The sequence below is a fragment of the Oncorhynchus masou genome, chromosome 29 (assembly GCF_036934945.1).
Source record: "Oncorhynchus masou masou isolate Uvic2021 chromosome 29, UVic_Omas_1.1, whole genome shotgun sequence".
Lineage (NCBI taxonomy): Eukaryota > Metazoa > Chordata > Actinopteri > Salmoniformes > Salmonidae > Oncorhynchus > Oncorhynchus masou.
The window spans coordinates 52,830,672-52,848,659 of NC_088240.1; the positions used below are offsets into that span (position 1 = coordinate 52,830,672).

Genomic DNA, 17,988 nt, shown 5'->3' on the forward strand with positions numbered 1-17,988 from the left:
TGAGACTACGGTCTCATCTCATTTCAAAATCATGGACATTAATTTGGAGTTGGTCCCCCCCTTTGCTGCTATAACAGCCTCCACTCTTCTGAGAAGGCTTTCCACTATATAGGCTTGCGAAAGTATTCATCCCCCTTGGCATTTTTCATATTTTGTTGCCTTACAACCTGGAATAAAAAAAAAATGTGGGGTTTGTATCGTTTGATTTACACAACATACCTACCACTGAAGATGTAACATATTTTTTATTGTGAAACAAACAAGAAATACGACAAAAAAAACTGAACCTGAGCGTTCACCCCCCCCCAAAGTCAATACTTTGTAGAGCCACCTTTTGCAGCAACTACAGCTGTCTCTTGGGGTATGTCTCTATAAGCTTGGCACATCTAGCCACTGGAATTTTTGCCAACTCTTCAAGGCAAAACTGCTCCAGCTCCTTCAAGTTGGATGTGTTCCGCTGGTGTACATCAATCTTTAAGTCATACCACAGATTCTCAATTGGATGACTAAGCCATTCCAAGACATTTAAATGTTCTCCCTTAAATCACTCGAGTGTTGCTTTATCAGTATGCTTAGGGTCATTGTCCTGCTGGAAGGTGAACCTCCGTCCCAGTCTCAAATCTCTGGAAGACTGAAACAGGTTTCCCTCAAGAATTTCCCTGTATTTAGCACCATCCATCATTCCTTCAATTCTGACCAGTTTTCCAGTCCCTTCTGATGAAAATGGTGGTGTTCTCGGGGTGTTCTCTCACCACCATGCGCCAGATATAACGTTTTCCTTGATGGCCATAAAACTCAATTTTAGTCTCATCTGACCAGAGTACCTTCTTCCATATGTTATGGGAGTCTCTCACATGCCTTTTGGCGAACACTAAACGTGTTTGCTTATTTCTTTTTTCTTCCACAACGATCTTGACCAACCATTTCTGTATAGACCTCACTTTGTGCACGTGGGCATTATAATGCTGAACCAGGAAAGGGCCTTCCCCAAATTGTTTACGCAAAGTTGGAAGCGCAAGGTTGTCTAGAATGTCATTGTTTGCTGTAGCGTTAAGATTTCCCTTCACTGGAACTTAGGGGCCTAGCCCGAACAATGAAAAACAGTCCCAGACCATTATTCCTACTCCACCAAACTTTACAGTTTGCACTATAAATTCGGGAAGGTTCTCCTGGCATCTGCCAAACTGAGACTTTTCCTTCGGACTACCAGATGTTGAAGCATGATTCAACACTCCAGAGAACGCATTTCCATTGTTCCAGGGTCCAATGGTGGCGAGCTTTACACCACTTCAGCCGATGCTTGGCATTGCACATGGTGATCTTAGGCTTGTGTGCGGCTGCTCGGCCATGGTTCGCCCATTTCATGAAGCTCCCGATAAACAGTTATTGTGCAGACGTTGCTTCCAGAGGCAGTTTGGAACTCGGGAGTGAGTGTTGCAATTGATAACAGACTATATTTGTGCATTACGTGCTTCAGCACCCGGCAGTCCCATTCAGTGAGCTTGTGTGGTCTATTACTCCGCGGCTGAAGTGACCATGTCACAATAACAGCACTTACAGTAGACCGGGGCAGCTCTAGTAGGGCAGAAATGTGGCGAATTGACTTGTTGGAAAGATGGCATCCTATGACAGTGCTGAGCTCTTCAATAAGGCCCTTCTACTGCCAATGTTTGTCTATGGAGATTGCATGGCTGTGTGCCGCTGTGATACACTTTCCAACAACGAGTGTGGCTGGAATATTGCCATAGTTAATAACCGGATTGAATGCTCACTGAATATTTTTTTTTGCTGCTATTTAACGAAAGACAGGACCTGTTCCTATGGAAGAAGCCTATTTTATTTCTTAATTTCTTAATTAACTAACTGATCAACATGGTTTTTGAAAGATTGTTTTTTGTCAATCCAGACCATCAAAAGTACATATACAAAAATTATCAGATGCATTTTAAGTGATTTGGAAAATAACATACTTGGTTTTACCTGCATTAAGTACTCATTTCAGTTCAACAAAGGCTTTCTGCAGGGAAATAGAGGCAGATTGAAACTCTCACAGAGCCTGGTTAGCTGTGGGGGCAATAGCATACACCAGACAACTTTTGCCCCTTTCTTGTAAAACTGGCGCCTCTCCCAAAAGTGGTAAACATTTTCAATGTACTCCAAATTCATTGAGGAACAGTAGGATTTAAGCCAGTAGTGTAGCTAGAGGAGATAACTAAAGCATTCTATTGTTGGTAGAGGACCGGAAATGAGTAACTGCTTGCCTGTCTCCTTTAGCCTGCCTATGAGCCCTCTAAAGTCATCTTTTAATTGCTCCAATATAGGAGGATGGATGACGTTTGTATCAACATGAATGACGACTGTGAGCATTCGGGTGCATCTCCATCGCTCCAGGGACCTGGTGGTAACAGGGACCCAGGGAAGCAGAATGTCCTAGCTTTCATGACCACCACATCCCTAACTATGGAGCTCCATATAGCAACCAACACTGGAGGATGACGAGTGGGTCACTGCGAGCCTGTGGGACGTGCTATGGGGGCTGATCCAGGGGCTGGCCGGCTCTGTAACCCAGGACCAGATCCAGAAAACAATGTGTTGTTATGGGAATGTGGTCCAAGGTAGGATCTTCAGTGGCTTATGCAGAGGAGCCCAATCTCGTAGAGTACCCTGGGTTATCTCCTCGGTCATTTACAATTGTCACATCAAAAACTGCATGCAATCTTAGCGTCTCCTTAGCCAAAGCAAGACATTCTTTTAGGATCCTGTTCTCCTCTAGTAGTTCAATGAGCTGGTATTTTGAGGCAACAAGTTGCTTACGCTATTTACAAGTGTAAAAAGTCAGGACACTCTTTTACTCCGGTGAACATTTCACAGGTCTCATATTTCATGGCTACTCCAAATCAGAGTAATCCAACATCCTTATACTTGGGTCAGAAACAGCAGTCCCGGCTACAAGAGCCAACCGCATCACGAAATAAGCTTTTCCTGTGAGGGCTAGGTAACCGAGCTTGCCAAGTAGCCTGCTAACGTTAGCTCCAGGAAAAGGCAAAATCCAGCCAACACGGTATGGAACAGCACTAAACACTCAGTGTAAAATGTACAAAGCACAGAAGCAATGTATTGCCACTCAAACGTCCTCCTTCCTGGTCATGTGACAGTATTCGAGAGTCACCATTTGTCACTGTCCCGTGTGTGTGTGTGTGTGTGTGTGTGTGTGTGTGTGTGTGTGTGTGTGTGTGTGTGTGTGTGTGTGTGTGTGTGTGTGTGTGTGTGTGTGTGTGTGTGTGTGTGTGTGTGTGTGTGTGTGTGTGTGTGTGAAACTGTATAACATCTATAATTATACAACTATAACATATTTTACTAAATAATGGTTTGTAGAGAATGAAAACAATGTAAACCATATGCTATGGCCGTCTCACATACTAGATCTAAAGTCAAATTAACACTTCTGGAAGATTCTGGAGCTGCTCCTGAGATAGCGTTTTCCATCACCATCAACAAAACACCAAATTATGGAATTTCTTGTGGAAGAATGGTCTCACATTCCTCCAACAAGGTTCCAGACACTTGTAGAATCTATGCCAAGATGCATTGAAGCTGCTGTTCTGGCTCGTGGTGGCCCAACACCCTATTAAGTCACTTTATAGTGGTGTTTCCATTATTTTGGCAGTTACCTGTATTTGACTATACAACTATGACATCTTTGACTATCCAATTAAAACCTTTTTGACTATACAACTATAATGTATTTTGCTAAACAACTAGAATATGTTTGACGATACAACTTGTATACCTACCAAACAATGAATGACTAATTGATTCTCACCTGTAACTGCTGTTGTCCCCTGTTTTGCTACATTTACAGCCATCACATTTCCTCCCCCAAGCTCCTGACTCATGTGACATTCTCAGCAATAACATTCCAACCTTTACCGTTATTATCACCTCAACCTGTAACATTACCCGCTGTAAACCTTCACTTTTTGGGGACCAACAATTGATTCCCATTAAAAATCCTACTTTCCCTAACCCCTAACCCAACCTTAATCCTAACCTGAAACCTTACCCTAACCTTCACCCTTAACCCTCACCCCTAACCCTAACTTCTAACCCAACACCTAACCACTAACCCCTAATCCTACTTCTAACTCGAAACCTAACCCCTAAGCCTAAAATAGCCTTTTACAAGTTGGTTTAATATTCTTGTGAGGACTTCTGGCACTCACTAGTATAGTAAAAACGTGTACACACACAAACACCCACCCACACACACAGAAACTGTTACATAGCACATGTTTACCATGAACTTCTGAAATTCTCCTCTCTGAAACACACCCAAATTGCATTTGTGGGATTCTTCCAGGTTGCTATGGCACGGGTAGTTGCTATAGTAGCAAACACAACTTTAATTGTGTTTATAATATTCGGCAGCTCTGTTACTCGCAAGTGTTGCAAATCATTATTAAACCTAGTCCTTACATCACCGGGGGATACACATACATGAAAAGATACGGTTGAAGTCGGAAGTTGACATGCACTTAGGTTGGAGTCATTAAAACTCGTTTTTCAACCACTCCACAAATTTCTTGTTAACAAACTATAGTTTTGGCAAGTCAGTTAGGACATCTACTTTGTGCAAGACACAAGTAATTTTTACAACAATTGTTTACAGACAGATTATTTCACTAAAAATTCACTGTATCACAATTCCAGGGGGTCAGACTTTTGCATACACTAAGTTGACTGTGCCATAAAAGAGCTTGGAAAATTCCAAAAAATTACGTCATGGCTTTAGAAGCTTCTGGTAAACTAACTTCTGACATCATTTGAGTCAATTGGAGGTGTACCTGTGGATGTATTTCAAGGCCTATCTTCAAACTCAGTGCCTCTTTGATTGACATCATGTGAAAATATAAAGAATTCAGCCAAGACCTCGGAATAAAAAACCTGTATACCTCCACAAGTCTAGTTCATCCTTGGGAGCAATTTCCAAATGTCTGAAGGCACCACGTTCATCAGTACAAACAATAGTACGCAAGTATAAACACCATGGGACCATGCAGCTGTCATACCGCTCAGGAAGGAGACGCGTTCTGTCTCCGAGAACGTACTTTTGTGCGAAAAGTGCAAATCAATTCCAGAACAACAGCAAAGGACCTTGTGAAGATGCTGGAGGAAACAGGTACAAAAGTATCTATATCCACAGTAAAACGAGTCCCATATCAACATAACCTGAAAGGTCCTCTCAGGAAGGAAGAAGACACTGCTGCAAAACCGCCATAAAAAAGCCAGACTACGGTTTGCAACTGCACATGGGGACAAAGAACGTACTTTTGGGAGAATGTCCTCTGGTCTGATGAAACAAAAATAGAACTGTTTGACCATAATGACCATCGTTATGTTCTGAGAAAAAAGGTGGATGCTTACAAGCCGAAGAACACCATCGCAATCGTGAAGCACGGGGGTGGCAGCATCATGTTGTGGGGGTGCTTTGCTGCAGGAGGTACTGGTGAACTTCTCAAAATAGATGGCATCATGAGGAATTGAAAAATTATGTGGATATATTGAAGTAACATCTCAAGACATCAGTCAGGAAGTTAAAGCTTGGTCGCAAATGGGTCTTCCAAATGGCCTCAAGCATACATCCAAAGTTGTGGCAATATGGCTTAAGGACAACAAAGTCAAGGTATTGGAGTGGCCATCACAAAACCCTGACCTCAATCGCATAGAAAATTTGTGGGCAGAACTGAAAAAGCGTGTTATAGCACGGAGGCCTACAAACCTGACTCAGTTACACCAGCTCTGTCAGGAGGAATGGGCCAAAATTCACATAACTTATTGTGGGAAGCTTGTGGGAGGCTACCCGACACTCGTGACCCAAGTTAAACCATTTAGAGGCAATGCTACCAAATATGAATTTAGTGTATGTAAACTTCTGACCCACTGGGAATGTGATGAAAGAAGTAAAAGCTAAAATAAATAATTCTCTCTACTAATTATTCTGACATTTCACATTCTTGAAATAAAGTGGTGATCCTATCGGACCTAAAACAGGGAATGTTTACTCAGATTAAATGTCAGGAAATGTGAAAAACTGAGTTTAAATGTATTTGGCTGAGTTGTATGTAAACCTCCAACTTCAACTGTATGTTGAACATAACATTATTTCTTGGCATTTCTTTATAAACAAACATAATAAAACTTGGGTTTTCTCCCGTTTTCATCTCAATATTGCAACTCGATTGCAACTCTACTCACTACTATCCACCCTATCACTAACAAGACCTCTGACCCTTCACCATTGAACTTTCCACTGCCAGAGAACGTGCCAAACCCAGTCCCCGGCTGCACAGCTAAAATCAGATCAGGGAGTTTAGAGTGTGGGGTGGGGGGGCTGTCTCCAAGGACCTCATATGTCACTGCTGTGTTGATAAGTGAGATTTATGACCCTTCACCTTAAAACCTGGTCGCCCAACTATTCTCTCTCCATCACGGCCACTTCTTGTGTTCTTCAGGCCCAAGTGTTTGGAATTCTGCCTCTGTCTCTGGGGAAATCCCTGTCACCTGTCAGTGAAACCCATTCAGTGTTGCATGTGAACCTGTAACTCAAGACTCCAAGTTGATGATCCCCATTGCCCCCCATACCACCACTCTCTCTCGCTCTCTCTCTGAAATCAAGTCACTCCTGTTGGAGGGGGCACCATCATCTTCTGGCCCTTTTTATATTCTGGCTGGCAGATTCCCAGCATCATCTGCTGCTCGGTGGCGACAGGAATAGAAGCTGGGTGGGGATGCTAGAGTGGACATTGGTTAGCAATAGCCCTACAGTGTCATTTTGGAAATTGCCAGTGGCAGGTGAGCTGACACGGAATGAAAGCGATAGTCAAAGCTGAGGCTCATGGCCATGATACCTGAGGTTTCAAGTACTCTACCGTGGCGCTACTTCAAAGACACACACGGTCAGTGTCTCAAGGGTGCATGGACCATGGTGCCAACAGGGCTTTAGATAGACTATGACCTTTTTAAAGAGACATAAACAGTCGAACAGTGGCTTGTGCATTGAGTTTAGCCAGGGTTGAGCATCTCAAGAGAGGCACAAAAGTAAGGCTACCCTGTTAAGCAGGGGATGTGGCACATTTGCATCACACCACCATGACATTTATTTTGATCAATTATTTTGTGGGAGGGGGGGGGATAACACATAACTTTGTATTTTCTTCCCGCGTCAGATTTCAAAGCAAGGTTAGAGGAAGGGCCGGGATGTGGCACTTAGAGCCCCTGGGATGGGACATCAGAATTGAATGACGTGGGAACAGAATGTTTTGGGGTGGGGTAGAGGGGAAAGGGGGAGATTAGATCAGGAGTCGGATTTCACATTTCCTCCTGTATCTCTCCATATTCAGCCAGTCAGATAAACGACAGTGATTCCAATGACTCGGTCGGGGCTTATCTGTTTGAATATAATATAAATTCAATATGGTCTCGGACACAACCAAAATATTACAAGGGTCATTCTAATTTGTTGGGGGGTTCAAATGAGTCATTATACAGAACTGTGTGTTGCATCACTTTCTCTCTGAATTTCTCTCTCTATTTCATGCCCCTCAACATTTTTGCTTCCCAGTCATTCTCCATGACATGTCCTTCAAAACAAAGAGGGAATCTCCATTCCAGAGGGCCTCCCCCATCCAAAATCAACCCAGAGAAGAGCCTGTGCTGTGCAAAATGCTGTGGTGATGCTCTAACTTCACCCTTTATTTTCCAAAAATACAGTTGGAAGTTGGCATGAGCGCAAACTGTGACCGCTCACAGCTCAGAAAACACTGCTTCCCACTTTTCCTGTGTAATAGAAACCTTTCTGAAGTCAGAGCTACAGAAGCTCTGTTATGGTTAAATCATAGGCCCGGGGAGAGCAGGTGCTTCCCCAATACTCTGGGGAGACGTTGCCCCTGGCCCTGAGCGCTGGTCTAGGATCAGCTTTCCCTAGCCCACGTCTGACCTCAACTACTATTAGCTAATGAAGCAAACGTTTAGAGGCAAACTCTATACCCCAAGTTTTTCCTGCACTGACAGCAGACTTTCATAGAGGGAACAATGTGAGAGAAGGGCGGCTACAGTAATATGGCAGGGCCAATGGGGTTGATGAGGTGCAGCTATGGATGCAGTGGTATCTGAGAGAGGGTAAAGAGAGTGGATATTCATAGCTCTGATAAAAAGGCAAGGAGAGCATAAAGCTTATTCCTTCCAAACTCTGCTCTTAAACTTAGATACAACTATCACATCAAAATGGTTGTGTAAACCAAAACTTCTCCATAAAAGTACACTTTTCCCAGTTGACCTTTGTGCTGGCATGTATGCTTCTGATTTTCTCGTTAAGGGAGAGAATGGAGAATACATCCATCCACATCAAAGTGAACCCTGAAAATAAAATCACATCGGCAAAAAATTCCTTGGCCTCCCGTGCACATTCCTGAAAACCCAATACCTCTGCACCGCTGTAGGTAGGAGGAATTATGGATTGGGTACATAATGACAATACATTTACAGATATTAAAAGCGAAACCGTCAACAGCTGACTTGGCTGGTTCCAAAAGAACATGGGCAGAGGCGGTGGCATTGTTTCTCCGTTCGTTTGCTTGTTAGGAGCCCATTGTGTTTACTTAGGTTTTTTTCTCCGTAAAAATTTATGGTCGGCCATACTTTTATGTTGGCTGAGTTATGTGGCGCTCTCTGGCAGGGCTGCAAGCAGGGACCTTTGAAGTGAGGCCATAAAACGCGGTGAGAGAGCAGCCAAGGCAGCACACTGTATTGTGGGTTGAGGCAGGACACGCAGGTCAGTAGAGTCAGCGGCAACGGCACTATACAGGATGTGAGGACAGGTCCTGATCATACAGAGACCTGGAGCATCTGCCAAGAGGACACTAACACCTGTACTGCATCCACGTCACAGATCACATAGTAGGCATAAATAAATTGTTACTGCCAAGAAGCCTTGGCAGTACTACAGTAATAAAACACTGATATCTAGATGACACAAGGCCATACTGTAGATATGTATATTCCCAGAGCTGGGAGTCCAATGATGTCATTCCTATCATGTGTAAGTGTGAGTCAAAGTGGACTGAAGTATGATTCATATGTGACTGCTGTGTTGAGTCCATGTTGAGTCCCTTTGAGTTATGAGTGTACTATGTAAGATCAAACCAATCCCCTTTAGCCTGCCTAACTGGAAAGGGGAGAACAAGTTTCCATTGCTGGCATTTTTCCTTTTGCTAACTAAGTTCCCTCTATAAATAAAAACCCTGTCATGGACCTGAATCACAGAAAGACCTCTGAGTGTAGTTGGAGTGTGGTGATTATTTCATCAGCACTGATCAATGTGAAGAAGCTACCTTTCCACGGCAGCCCCCAACGGGCTCACCAGTGAGCTCACATTTAGAGAGAAAAAAGTGAAAAATGAAAGGCAAAAGAAAAACAACAGGGTGAAAAATTGCTGCGATCAAAGTGCTAACTCCCCAGTCAAACTTTCCAATATGATAAAACCAGAAGCAGGAATTAACAGAAGCAAGGATTGTCCTCTACGGCTTAATGTCTCCCATTTTTATTTCACTTTGAAAAAAAATATATATATAGTTAGGAGAGGACAGCATCTGGTGTAAAGCTCTGGGGGATTTGGGTCCCTAAATGAAGACAGATCAGCTATTTCTTTCCCTGAGAAACGTGTGTGTGTGTGTGTGTGTGTCATGTTTAGTTCTGACTCAGTCTATAACAGCACTACTGAAAAAATCACAGTTTGATTTACGTCTTCCACAGCTACTGTCGGTGGGCCACCAGAGCCTCTACTGTTTACTGTTTATAACAACCAACCTCTGAAAGCCTGAGAGAGCGCCAAACCCACTGCAATGCTTTACTTACAATCTGACCCCACTCTAAATCTTTATTTTCCTCTCTCTCTCTCTCTCTCTCACTCACTCACTCACACACTGTCACACACACACAAATACTGAGAGTTTTAACAAATTGTTCAATCTCTTTTGGACTTGTATGTGCTATTGCTATTAGTTATTACTATGAGCCACATGACTTAGCCACTTATAGGGTGCATGGGTTAACCTGAGTTAGAATGAGCGAGTGCTTGTTTGTGAGGGGCAGGGGTATGAGTGCTAAAGTTATCTTTGGAACATATTTTTTCACTGTCTGGTTTAAACCTGCAAAAACTCAAACATTTGTTATGACACTGCTGCAACGGGTATCTCACGGAAGCAAGGTAGCACACTTTAACACCAACACATGCACACCCAGATGCTATCATAGGCAATAACAAGCAGGTGAGGATAGAGCTGGGCAAGGTAGGCACAGGGACATGAGTACAACACTGATGATAAAGTGTGAGGTGAGATACTTGTCACTTATCAGTCAGCATCACCTATCAGTCAGCATGATACTTATCAGTCAGCAGCATGAATCACTCAGAGGGAATTCATTCCAGCGTGCCATCCAAAACATGAGCCATCCATAACAAGGCCACACAATGGGCTTCAATTAAATGTAAAATACATTTTGTTCTTTTGAACAACTCACACAAAACCCACATTAGATGTATTGAATATTTATTTCACCTCTGTCTCTGTAGTGAAGCTACTTATACCAAGAAATAATCATGAAAACAATTAAAGCACACATTTGTGGTGCTCACTGATTTAAAAAAAAATATATATTTTAAAGTTTGTTAATGATTGAGTGAATGTGTCATGTTTCACACCATATTCCACATCAACCTCCAAAGAGACCTGTGCATTCCTTTGTCATACAACCATTGTGCAATGTCAAATAAGGAATAAAAGGACAACAACGTTACATGGCACAGACACCATGACCCAGACATGTAGGCCTAATATCAAGTTTCACATCAACAAGCCTGTTCTAAAGAGGGGAGCTTCCCATGTAAAACATGTTAGTGAAAGGTTAATGAATTATTTATAGTCTGTTCTATTACACAAAATGGAGGTAATGACCCCTGAGTGGGTTTATAGTTTTGGTATTTGGCACAGCAAGATAGCCACCCACTTTCAAGCTGATCCCTCTCTGCAACATTATTGAGGGTCAGGGTTGGGACACAGTTTGTGTGGTCCAAGGCAAGTGAAAATGACCTGAATCTGAGTAAAACAGGCCCATGTTTATAAAAGATAAGACATTAGAATGTGTTTAAACGTATTTGTAGATCCAGACATTCCATTAAATCACTGCACACATGATAGAGCACACTGACATCAGTTTTTGTGGGGCTACTAAAACTCATACTTTAGTGGCTCTAAATCGCATCAGGGGGAAATTGGTCCTTGCCCATGAATTCTGACATACTCATCCTACAAAGGGGAAGTGAAAATGTATTGTAATCATTTACCAAACGTAGCCTTCATAGCTGCCTTGGAGCATGCGCATATGCATCGTAAATTCCCTAATCTTTGAGTCTTCCGGATTGAGAAAAATGTGCATTCGGAAACAACCTATCGGGAGTTTAGGTTTTGGTCATCTGTAAACCGCATCTATCCAATCACAGAGGCCTGTCCGTCTGCTCTGTCGTCTCGCAAGACACAGAGAAGTCATGGCTGCCGTACCGAGCAGCAAACTTCTAGGCAAGTGTGTTGCATCTCCAACCGGGAAACACTCCGCGTCGGTCATCTTCTTACACGGCTCAGGTGGTTACGTTTTACACAGCTCCCGATGTTTTAGTGACATTTCTTCAACGGTAACTACGCTGAACTAGCCTCATAATAACTAGGAGTTTTGGTAGGTTAGCGACCTGTAGCCTAGCCTGTAGCATTGCCAGAGTACCTTCGATTTAGATACTGAAAGCTTGTGTACAGTGATGGACAGACAGGACTGGCTGTCTTTTGAAATGTATAACTATACAATGTGGCTTCCACGCAACCTTTAACTGCGTTATGATATGGCCTACTGTGGCAAATTAGTAATGTAGCTAAACAGAAGCTACGTAGATCGATACATTCAATTGAGTGGTCAGCATTGGGAAATGTTAGTCTAAGGATACTTAATACTTAGACTAACATTTCCCAATGCTGACCACTCAATTGAAAGGATACTTAATACTTGGGCTTGATCACAAGAGAAAAAAACAGAATGCTATATGTATTTATCTGATATCTCCCAGATAAAATACATGTTAAATAAAATACAAATATTCACCAGTCAGTAGCATGTGAACGGGATGTTGGTGAAACCAAGGTTCTGCTCTGTAAGCCTCGTGACTGGTGAGTCAGTTATATTGGCTAACTGTTCACTTCTGCCATGCAGGAGACACTGGACGGGGAGTGCGAGCATGGGTCAAAGAGGTTTCGGTACCAGACCTGGCTTTCCCCCACATCAGAGTGGTATATCCCACAGCTCCAGCCAGGTATTTTTATTTGTTTTATTTTACCTTTATTTAAATAGGCAAGTCAGTTAAGAACAAATTCTTATTTTCAATGACGGCCTAGGAACAGTGGGTCAAATGCCTCGTTCAGGGGCAGAACGTCAGATTTTTAACTTGTCAGCTTGGGGATTCGATCTGGCAACCTTTTGGATACTAGTCCAACGCTCTAACCACTATGCTACCTGCCGCTAAATGCAGTACTGCAGTCAAGCTGCTGAAACCCCTCAACACACAGACAAAGCCCTTCAACTGTTGTCTTTGAAATAACTGAACTAACCCAGACAGGTGGAACATCTGGGCATCTATTCATAAAGCATCTCAGAGTTGGTGTTTTGATCTAGGATCAGTTTTGCCTTTAAGATAATAATGATTATGATTATACACTGCTCAAAAAAATAAAGGAAACACTAAAATAACACATCCTAGATCTGAATGAATGAAATATTCTTATTAAATAATTTTTTCTTTACATAGCTGAATGTTGCTGACAACAAAATCACACAAAAATGATCAATGGAAATCAAATTTATCAACCCATGGAGGTCTGAATTTGGAGTCACACTCAAAATTAAAGTGGAAAACCACACTACAGGCTGATCCAACTTTGATGTAATGTCCTTAAAACAAGTCAAAATGAAGCTCAGTAGTGTGTGTGGCCTCCACGTGCCTGTACGACCTCCCTACAACGCCTGGGCATGCTCTTGATGAGGTGGCGGATGGTCTCCTGAGGGATCTCCTCCCAGACCTGGACTAAAGCATCCACCAACTCCTGGACAGTCTGTGGTGCAACGTGGCGTTGGTGGATGGAGCGAGACATGATGTCCCAGATGTGCTCAATTGGATTTAGGTCTGGGGAACGGGCGGGCCAGTCCATCGCATCAATGCCTTCCTCTTGCAGGAACTGCTGACACACTCCAGCCACATGAGGTCTAGCATTGTGTTGCATTAGGAGGAACCCAGGGCCAACTACACCAGCATATGGTCTCACAAGGGGTCTGAGGATCTCATTTCGGTACCTAATGGCAGTCAGGCTACCTCTGGCGAGCACATGGAGGGCTGTGCAGCCCCCCCAAAACAAAATGCCTCCCCACACCATGACTGGACCCACTGCCAAACCGGTCATGCTGGAGGATGTTGCAGGCAGCAGAACGTTCTCCACGGCATCTCCAGACTGTCACGTCTGTCACATGTGCTCAGTGTGAACCTGCTTTCATCTGTGAAGAGCACAGGGCGCCAGTGGCGAATTTACCAATCTTGGTGTTCTCTGGCAAATGCCAAACGTCCTGCACGGTGTTGGGCTGTAAGCACAACCCCCACCTGTGGACGCCAGGCCCTCATACCACCGTTTGAGCAGACACATGCACATTTGTGGCCTGCTGGAGGTCATTTTGCAGGGCTCTGGCAGTGCTCCTCCTGCTCCTCCTTGCACAAAGGCGGAGGTAGCGGTCCTGCTGCTGGGTTGTTGCCCTCCTACGGCCTCCTCCATGTCTCCTGATGTACTGGCCTGTCTCCTGGTAGCGCCTCCATGCTCTGGACACTACGCTGACAGACACAGCAAACCTTCTTGCCACATCTCGCATTGATGTGCCATCTTGGATGAGCTGCACTACCTGAGCCACTTGTGTGGGTTGTAGACTCTGTCTCATGCTACCACAAGTGAAAGCACCGCCAGCATTCAAAAGTGACCAAAACATCAGCCAGGAAGCATAGGAACTGAGAAGTGGTCTGTGGTTATCACCTGCAGAACCACTCCTTTATTGGGGGTGTCTTGCTAATTGCCTATAATTTCCACCTGTTGTCTATTCCATTTGCACAACAGCATGTGAAATTTATTGTCAATCAGTGTTGCTTCCGAAGTGGACAGTTTGATTTCACAGAAGTGTGATTGACTTGGAGTTACATTGTGTTGTTTAAGCGTTCCCTTTACTTTTTTGAGCAGTGTATATCCTAGGTGAGCATTCCTACTCCAATGCTTTATGAATATGGACCCTGAATAGCATTTTAAATAGGCTAAATAGCCTAATACCCTTTTCATACTACCGCACTGAGATGAATGAACCATGTGAATAGATCATTTCCAAGCCAGTGCGGTTCGGGTCAGCACAATATTTTGGAAAGGGGTACATCTTCTTCTCCTCCTCCGATGTGACCCTCACTACCCAAACCTTTCCTCATTCCATAGCTAAACTTTGAATCTTGTTCTGTCTTCTGTTGACCCCTCAGGCCATACACACCCATGCGGGGGGCTCTGTCCAATGTGTGGTTTGACCGCTACAAGATCTCACACGACTGCCTGGAGCACTTGGAGTCTATAGACGCCATGGCCAACTCCTTGGGAGCGGTTATACAGGAGGAGATCAGGGCAGGAGTACCAAAACACAGGATGATCATAGGTACTGTCTCACACACATACACGCTAATTCTGCTGCTACTAGAGCTGTTTGTTTTATTTCCCTGTCTCTTTCCGACCATATGTCAGATTTGGCTGTATGGTCTCTCCTTCACTCGTTACCTTCCTCATGACTTCCTAACTCCATGACCCCCTCCTGAATGTGTATTATGCACCTATCCACTTGCCCATTTGCTTGATCTTGCTCTTTCTCTCTCTACACACATCACTCTCTCTCTCTCTTGGCCTTGGTGTTCTCAACTCCCTCTGTCATGATATAAAATGAAGAATGCAAGTTATCAGGTTTCTTTACCCTTTTATACGCTGCCAATTATGAACCGTAAAGTATTTCTGGAGGGATTCTCGGGTTCAGCAAATCCTTTTTCCCAAATAGTTTGGTTATCAGGTTCGCGTGTAAATGACAATGACATAAAACCGCTCGGATCAAGCTCCATAAACACTATTTTAGAACCTAGGTAAGAGTTCCCACAGGAAATATGTGGGGGGGCCATCGCAAGTTTTATGTCTCTGTAAGAGAACAAATGATAGCGTCCATGAAAGGGGAAACCGATGGGAACATTGGGAAAAGGGTTAACCTACAAGCCCTGAAATATATAAATATACGGAAATAGTTGTGAGTAGAAGAAGAAAAAAGAGCTGAGCGTTTGTGTGAAAGGCCCAGTGTGGAACGCCAGAAAAGCCCCTGAACTCCACTCGAGAAAGTGATTCAAAAAACACATGTTCCTGGGAGAAATATTATCTTCCTAAATCATAACATTTTGTCATTAACTATAAATACTCATTGGAATCAGTCGGCATACTGGAGAAACGGGAGTGGTCTGTACCCGGAGTCCACTTGCAGGGCTGACGGACTGACAAGCGGCAGAACTTTCCATGGAAAAAAACTTTCAAGTACAAGCCGCCGCCGCAGGCTTGTGTGTTCATGTTTTTCACTCTTTAAAAAAGCACGGATCCGTTGGGAAATCTCAGAAAAGAGAAGCTATCGCCACAGTCATGATTTCACACATATAGGCTCACACACACACACACACACTGAAAACACACAGCAGCACTCTACCAACCAGCACAGCGGAGGGGTATACGAAAGAAGGAGACATTAGAATGTGAATGTATGATTGAGGTTTGTTATCGTGGATTGGAATGAAGACTGAGAGTATACCAGAAAGACAGTCTCAGAGTATGTACTCTTAGAAAAAAGGGTTCTTCAGCTGTCCCAACAGGAGTACCAAAAAGGCTTCTACAAAGGGTTATCCTATGGGGACAGCCAAAGAACCCTTTTAGGTTCTAGATAACACCTTTTTTTGGTTCAAGGAGTATAGCCGGTGAAGTAATGAAAGAAACAGAATCTCATGGACAAATGTTTTATTCGTTGGGCAAAGCGTGTGAACTCCCCCCATATCTCCATTCTTCCCTTCCCCCTCTGACAGGATGATGGGTACTTTCACACTTTCCCAGATGTACACCGTGTGCCCAGATGTACCCAGATGTGTGAGATTAAGGACGGGCTCGTGAACGGATGCCGACTCCTGAGGAGCGAAAAAGCTGATGATGTGGAACTATGGAGTCTGTTTCATTTTTGATGTTTTTTTTATTGTCTTTCTCAGTCAAAGGCAGAGTATTTTCCACTTCGGACCGCTTAAACTGCCAGGATGGCTTAAACTACTGTTACTCATACATAATAATAAATGAATATATTTATTATTATGTTCCTATCTTATATTATTGCCAGTATGCACAGTTGGAAAAAATGTGATTTTTTTTTTTTTTTTTTTTTTTTTTTTTTTTTTCTGGGAAAAGCACTTTGGATACAATATTCAATACACATTTTCAGTGAATACCTGTACAAAGACACCTAATGGAACCCAGTGCAATGACATGTTCTGTTTTGTCTTGTTCCTTGTCCAAAGGGGGTTTTTCTATGGGCGGAGCTATGGCCCTCCACCTGGCGTGCCGTTATCACCCTGACGTAGCAGGAGTCTTTGCTCTGTCCAGCTTTCTCAACAAAGACTCTGTAGTATATCAGGTAAGGCAGGCTGTCACTGGTATGTCTACTAAACTGTCCAGAAAATATTCTAAATCTTGATTAGAGCGCCAGAAAACTACAACTACATACTCAACTGTCCTTTGAATGACAGATAGTGGTAGAGAAATATTGGTGTATTGATATACAGTTTCCCAATTCAAAGATGCTCCATGTCAGTCCCAAGATCTTGCATTTATCAGGAGTTGGCTGCACTTGGTTCTGACAGAGATATTGGGCCTATAGAATGTGCTAGTAAGCAGTCTAGAAGTGTCTGACTGATTCTTCTCCCCCTGCTAGGCTGTGGAGGAGCGGGCAAGGGCGGGGAGCCCCCTCCCAGAGCTATTCCAGGGCCATGGGACAGGAGACGAGTTGGTGTTCCATAAGTGGGGAGAAGAAACTACGGCCCTGCTGAAGAAGGCTGGGATGACTACCACCTTCCACTCGTTCCCAGGCCTCCAGCACCAGCTCTCCCGGCCAGAGATTGAGTTACTGCGCTCCTGGATCCTCACCAAGCTGCGCCCGGACAGTCTAGGCGCCAGTGGGCAGTGACCAGTCAACCCCACACCACTAAACAGACACATTAACAACACGCTATTAACATGTTAATAACACGTTCACAGTATTGAGCTGCTTTAAAATGAGCCAAACCAAACGGTACTGCGCTGGCCTGGTAAAGAATTGCCCATAGTTTCTGGAACAAAGCTGGAAAAGCGAGCCAGCACGGTCAGGTCGGTACTATAGTGTGAAAAGGATATTAACATGCTGAGTGGGCCGTGGACCACCTCCTCACAACCTCTGTTGGACACAATACCGCTTTTAAAAAAAATCTGTCAATAAATGTTTTTTTTTTGCTTGGACACTGTCAGTTGTGCTTGCTTAGTGTCCTCAACAGCTGTGTGGTTCCCTTCAAAAGAGAACATGTGATAGTTGAGTGCTTATAACCACTCCCTCTGCGCTTGTACAGTCTCCACTCTTAACACTTCAGCCTCGTCTGTCTAACTCTGATAGGATATGGGAGCATGCTCTGCCTCCACCCCTATCGTCTAACTAACACTAGAGTCAAATTAGTACCGTTGCTGTAGAGAGAACAGGAATTGTTTAGTCAATCTTGCTCGCTCTGTTTTT

The 17,988-nt window shown here is 43.6% G+C and overlaps 1 protein-coding gene across 3 annotated transcripts in view; it reads left to right on the top strand.

Moving 5' to 3' along the window:
- Window positions 1-17,720, top strand: part of LOC135519980 (lysophospholipase-like protein 1) — a 37,548-nt gene extending 19,828 nt beyond the window's left edge. The window contains exons 1-5 of one of the 3 annotated variants that reach the window (XM_064945270.1): window positions 11,485-11,633; window positions 12,313-12,412; window positions 14,654-14,823; window positions 16,748-16,863; window positions 17,161-17,720. In XM_064945270.1, the coding sequence (XP_064801342.1) occupies window positions 11,603-11,633; window positions 12,313-12,412; window positions 14,654-14,823; window positions 16,748-16,863; window positions 17,161-17,412 (669 nt within the window). In that variant the 5' untranslated portion in view covers window positions 11,485-11,602 and the 3' untranslated portion in view covers window positions 17,413-17,720. Of the gene's footprint in view, window positions 1-11,484; window positions 11,697-12,312; window positions 12,413-14,653; window positions 14,824-16,747; window positions 16,864-17,160 lie in introns of those variants that run through there. The other 2 variants (XM_064945268.1, XM_064945269.1) reach the window with 2 other exon arrangements.
- Window positions 17,721-17,988: the final 268 nt, after the last annotated feature.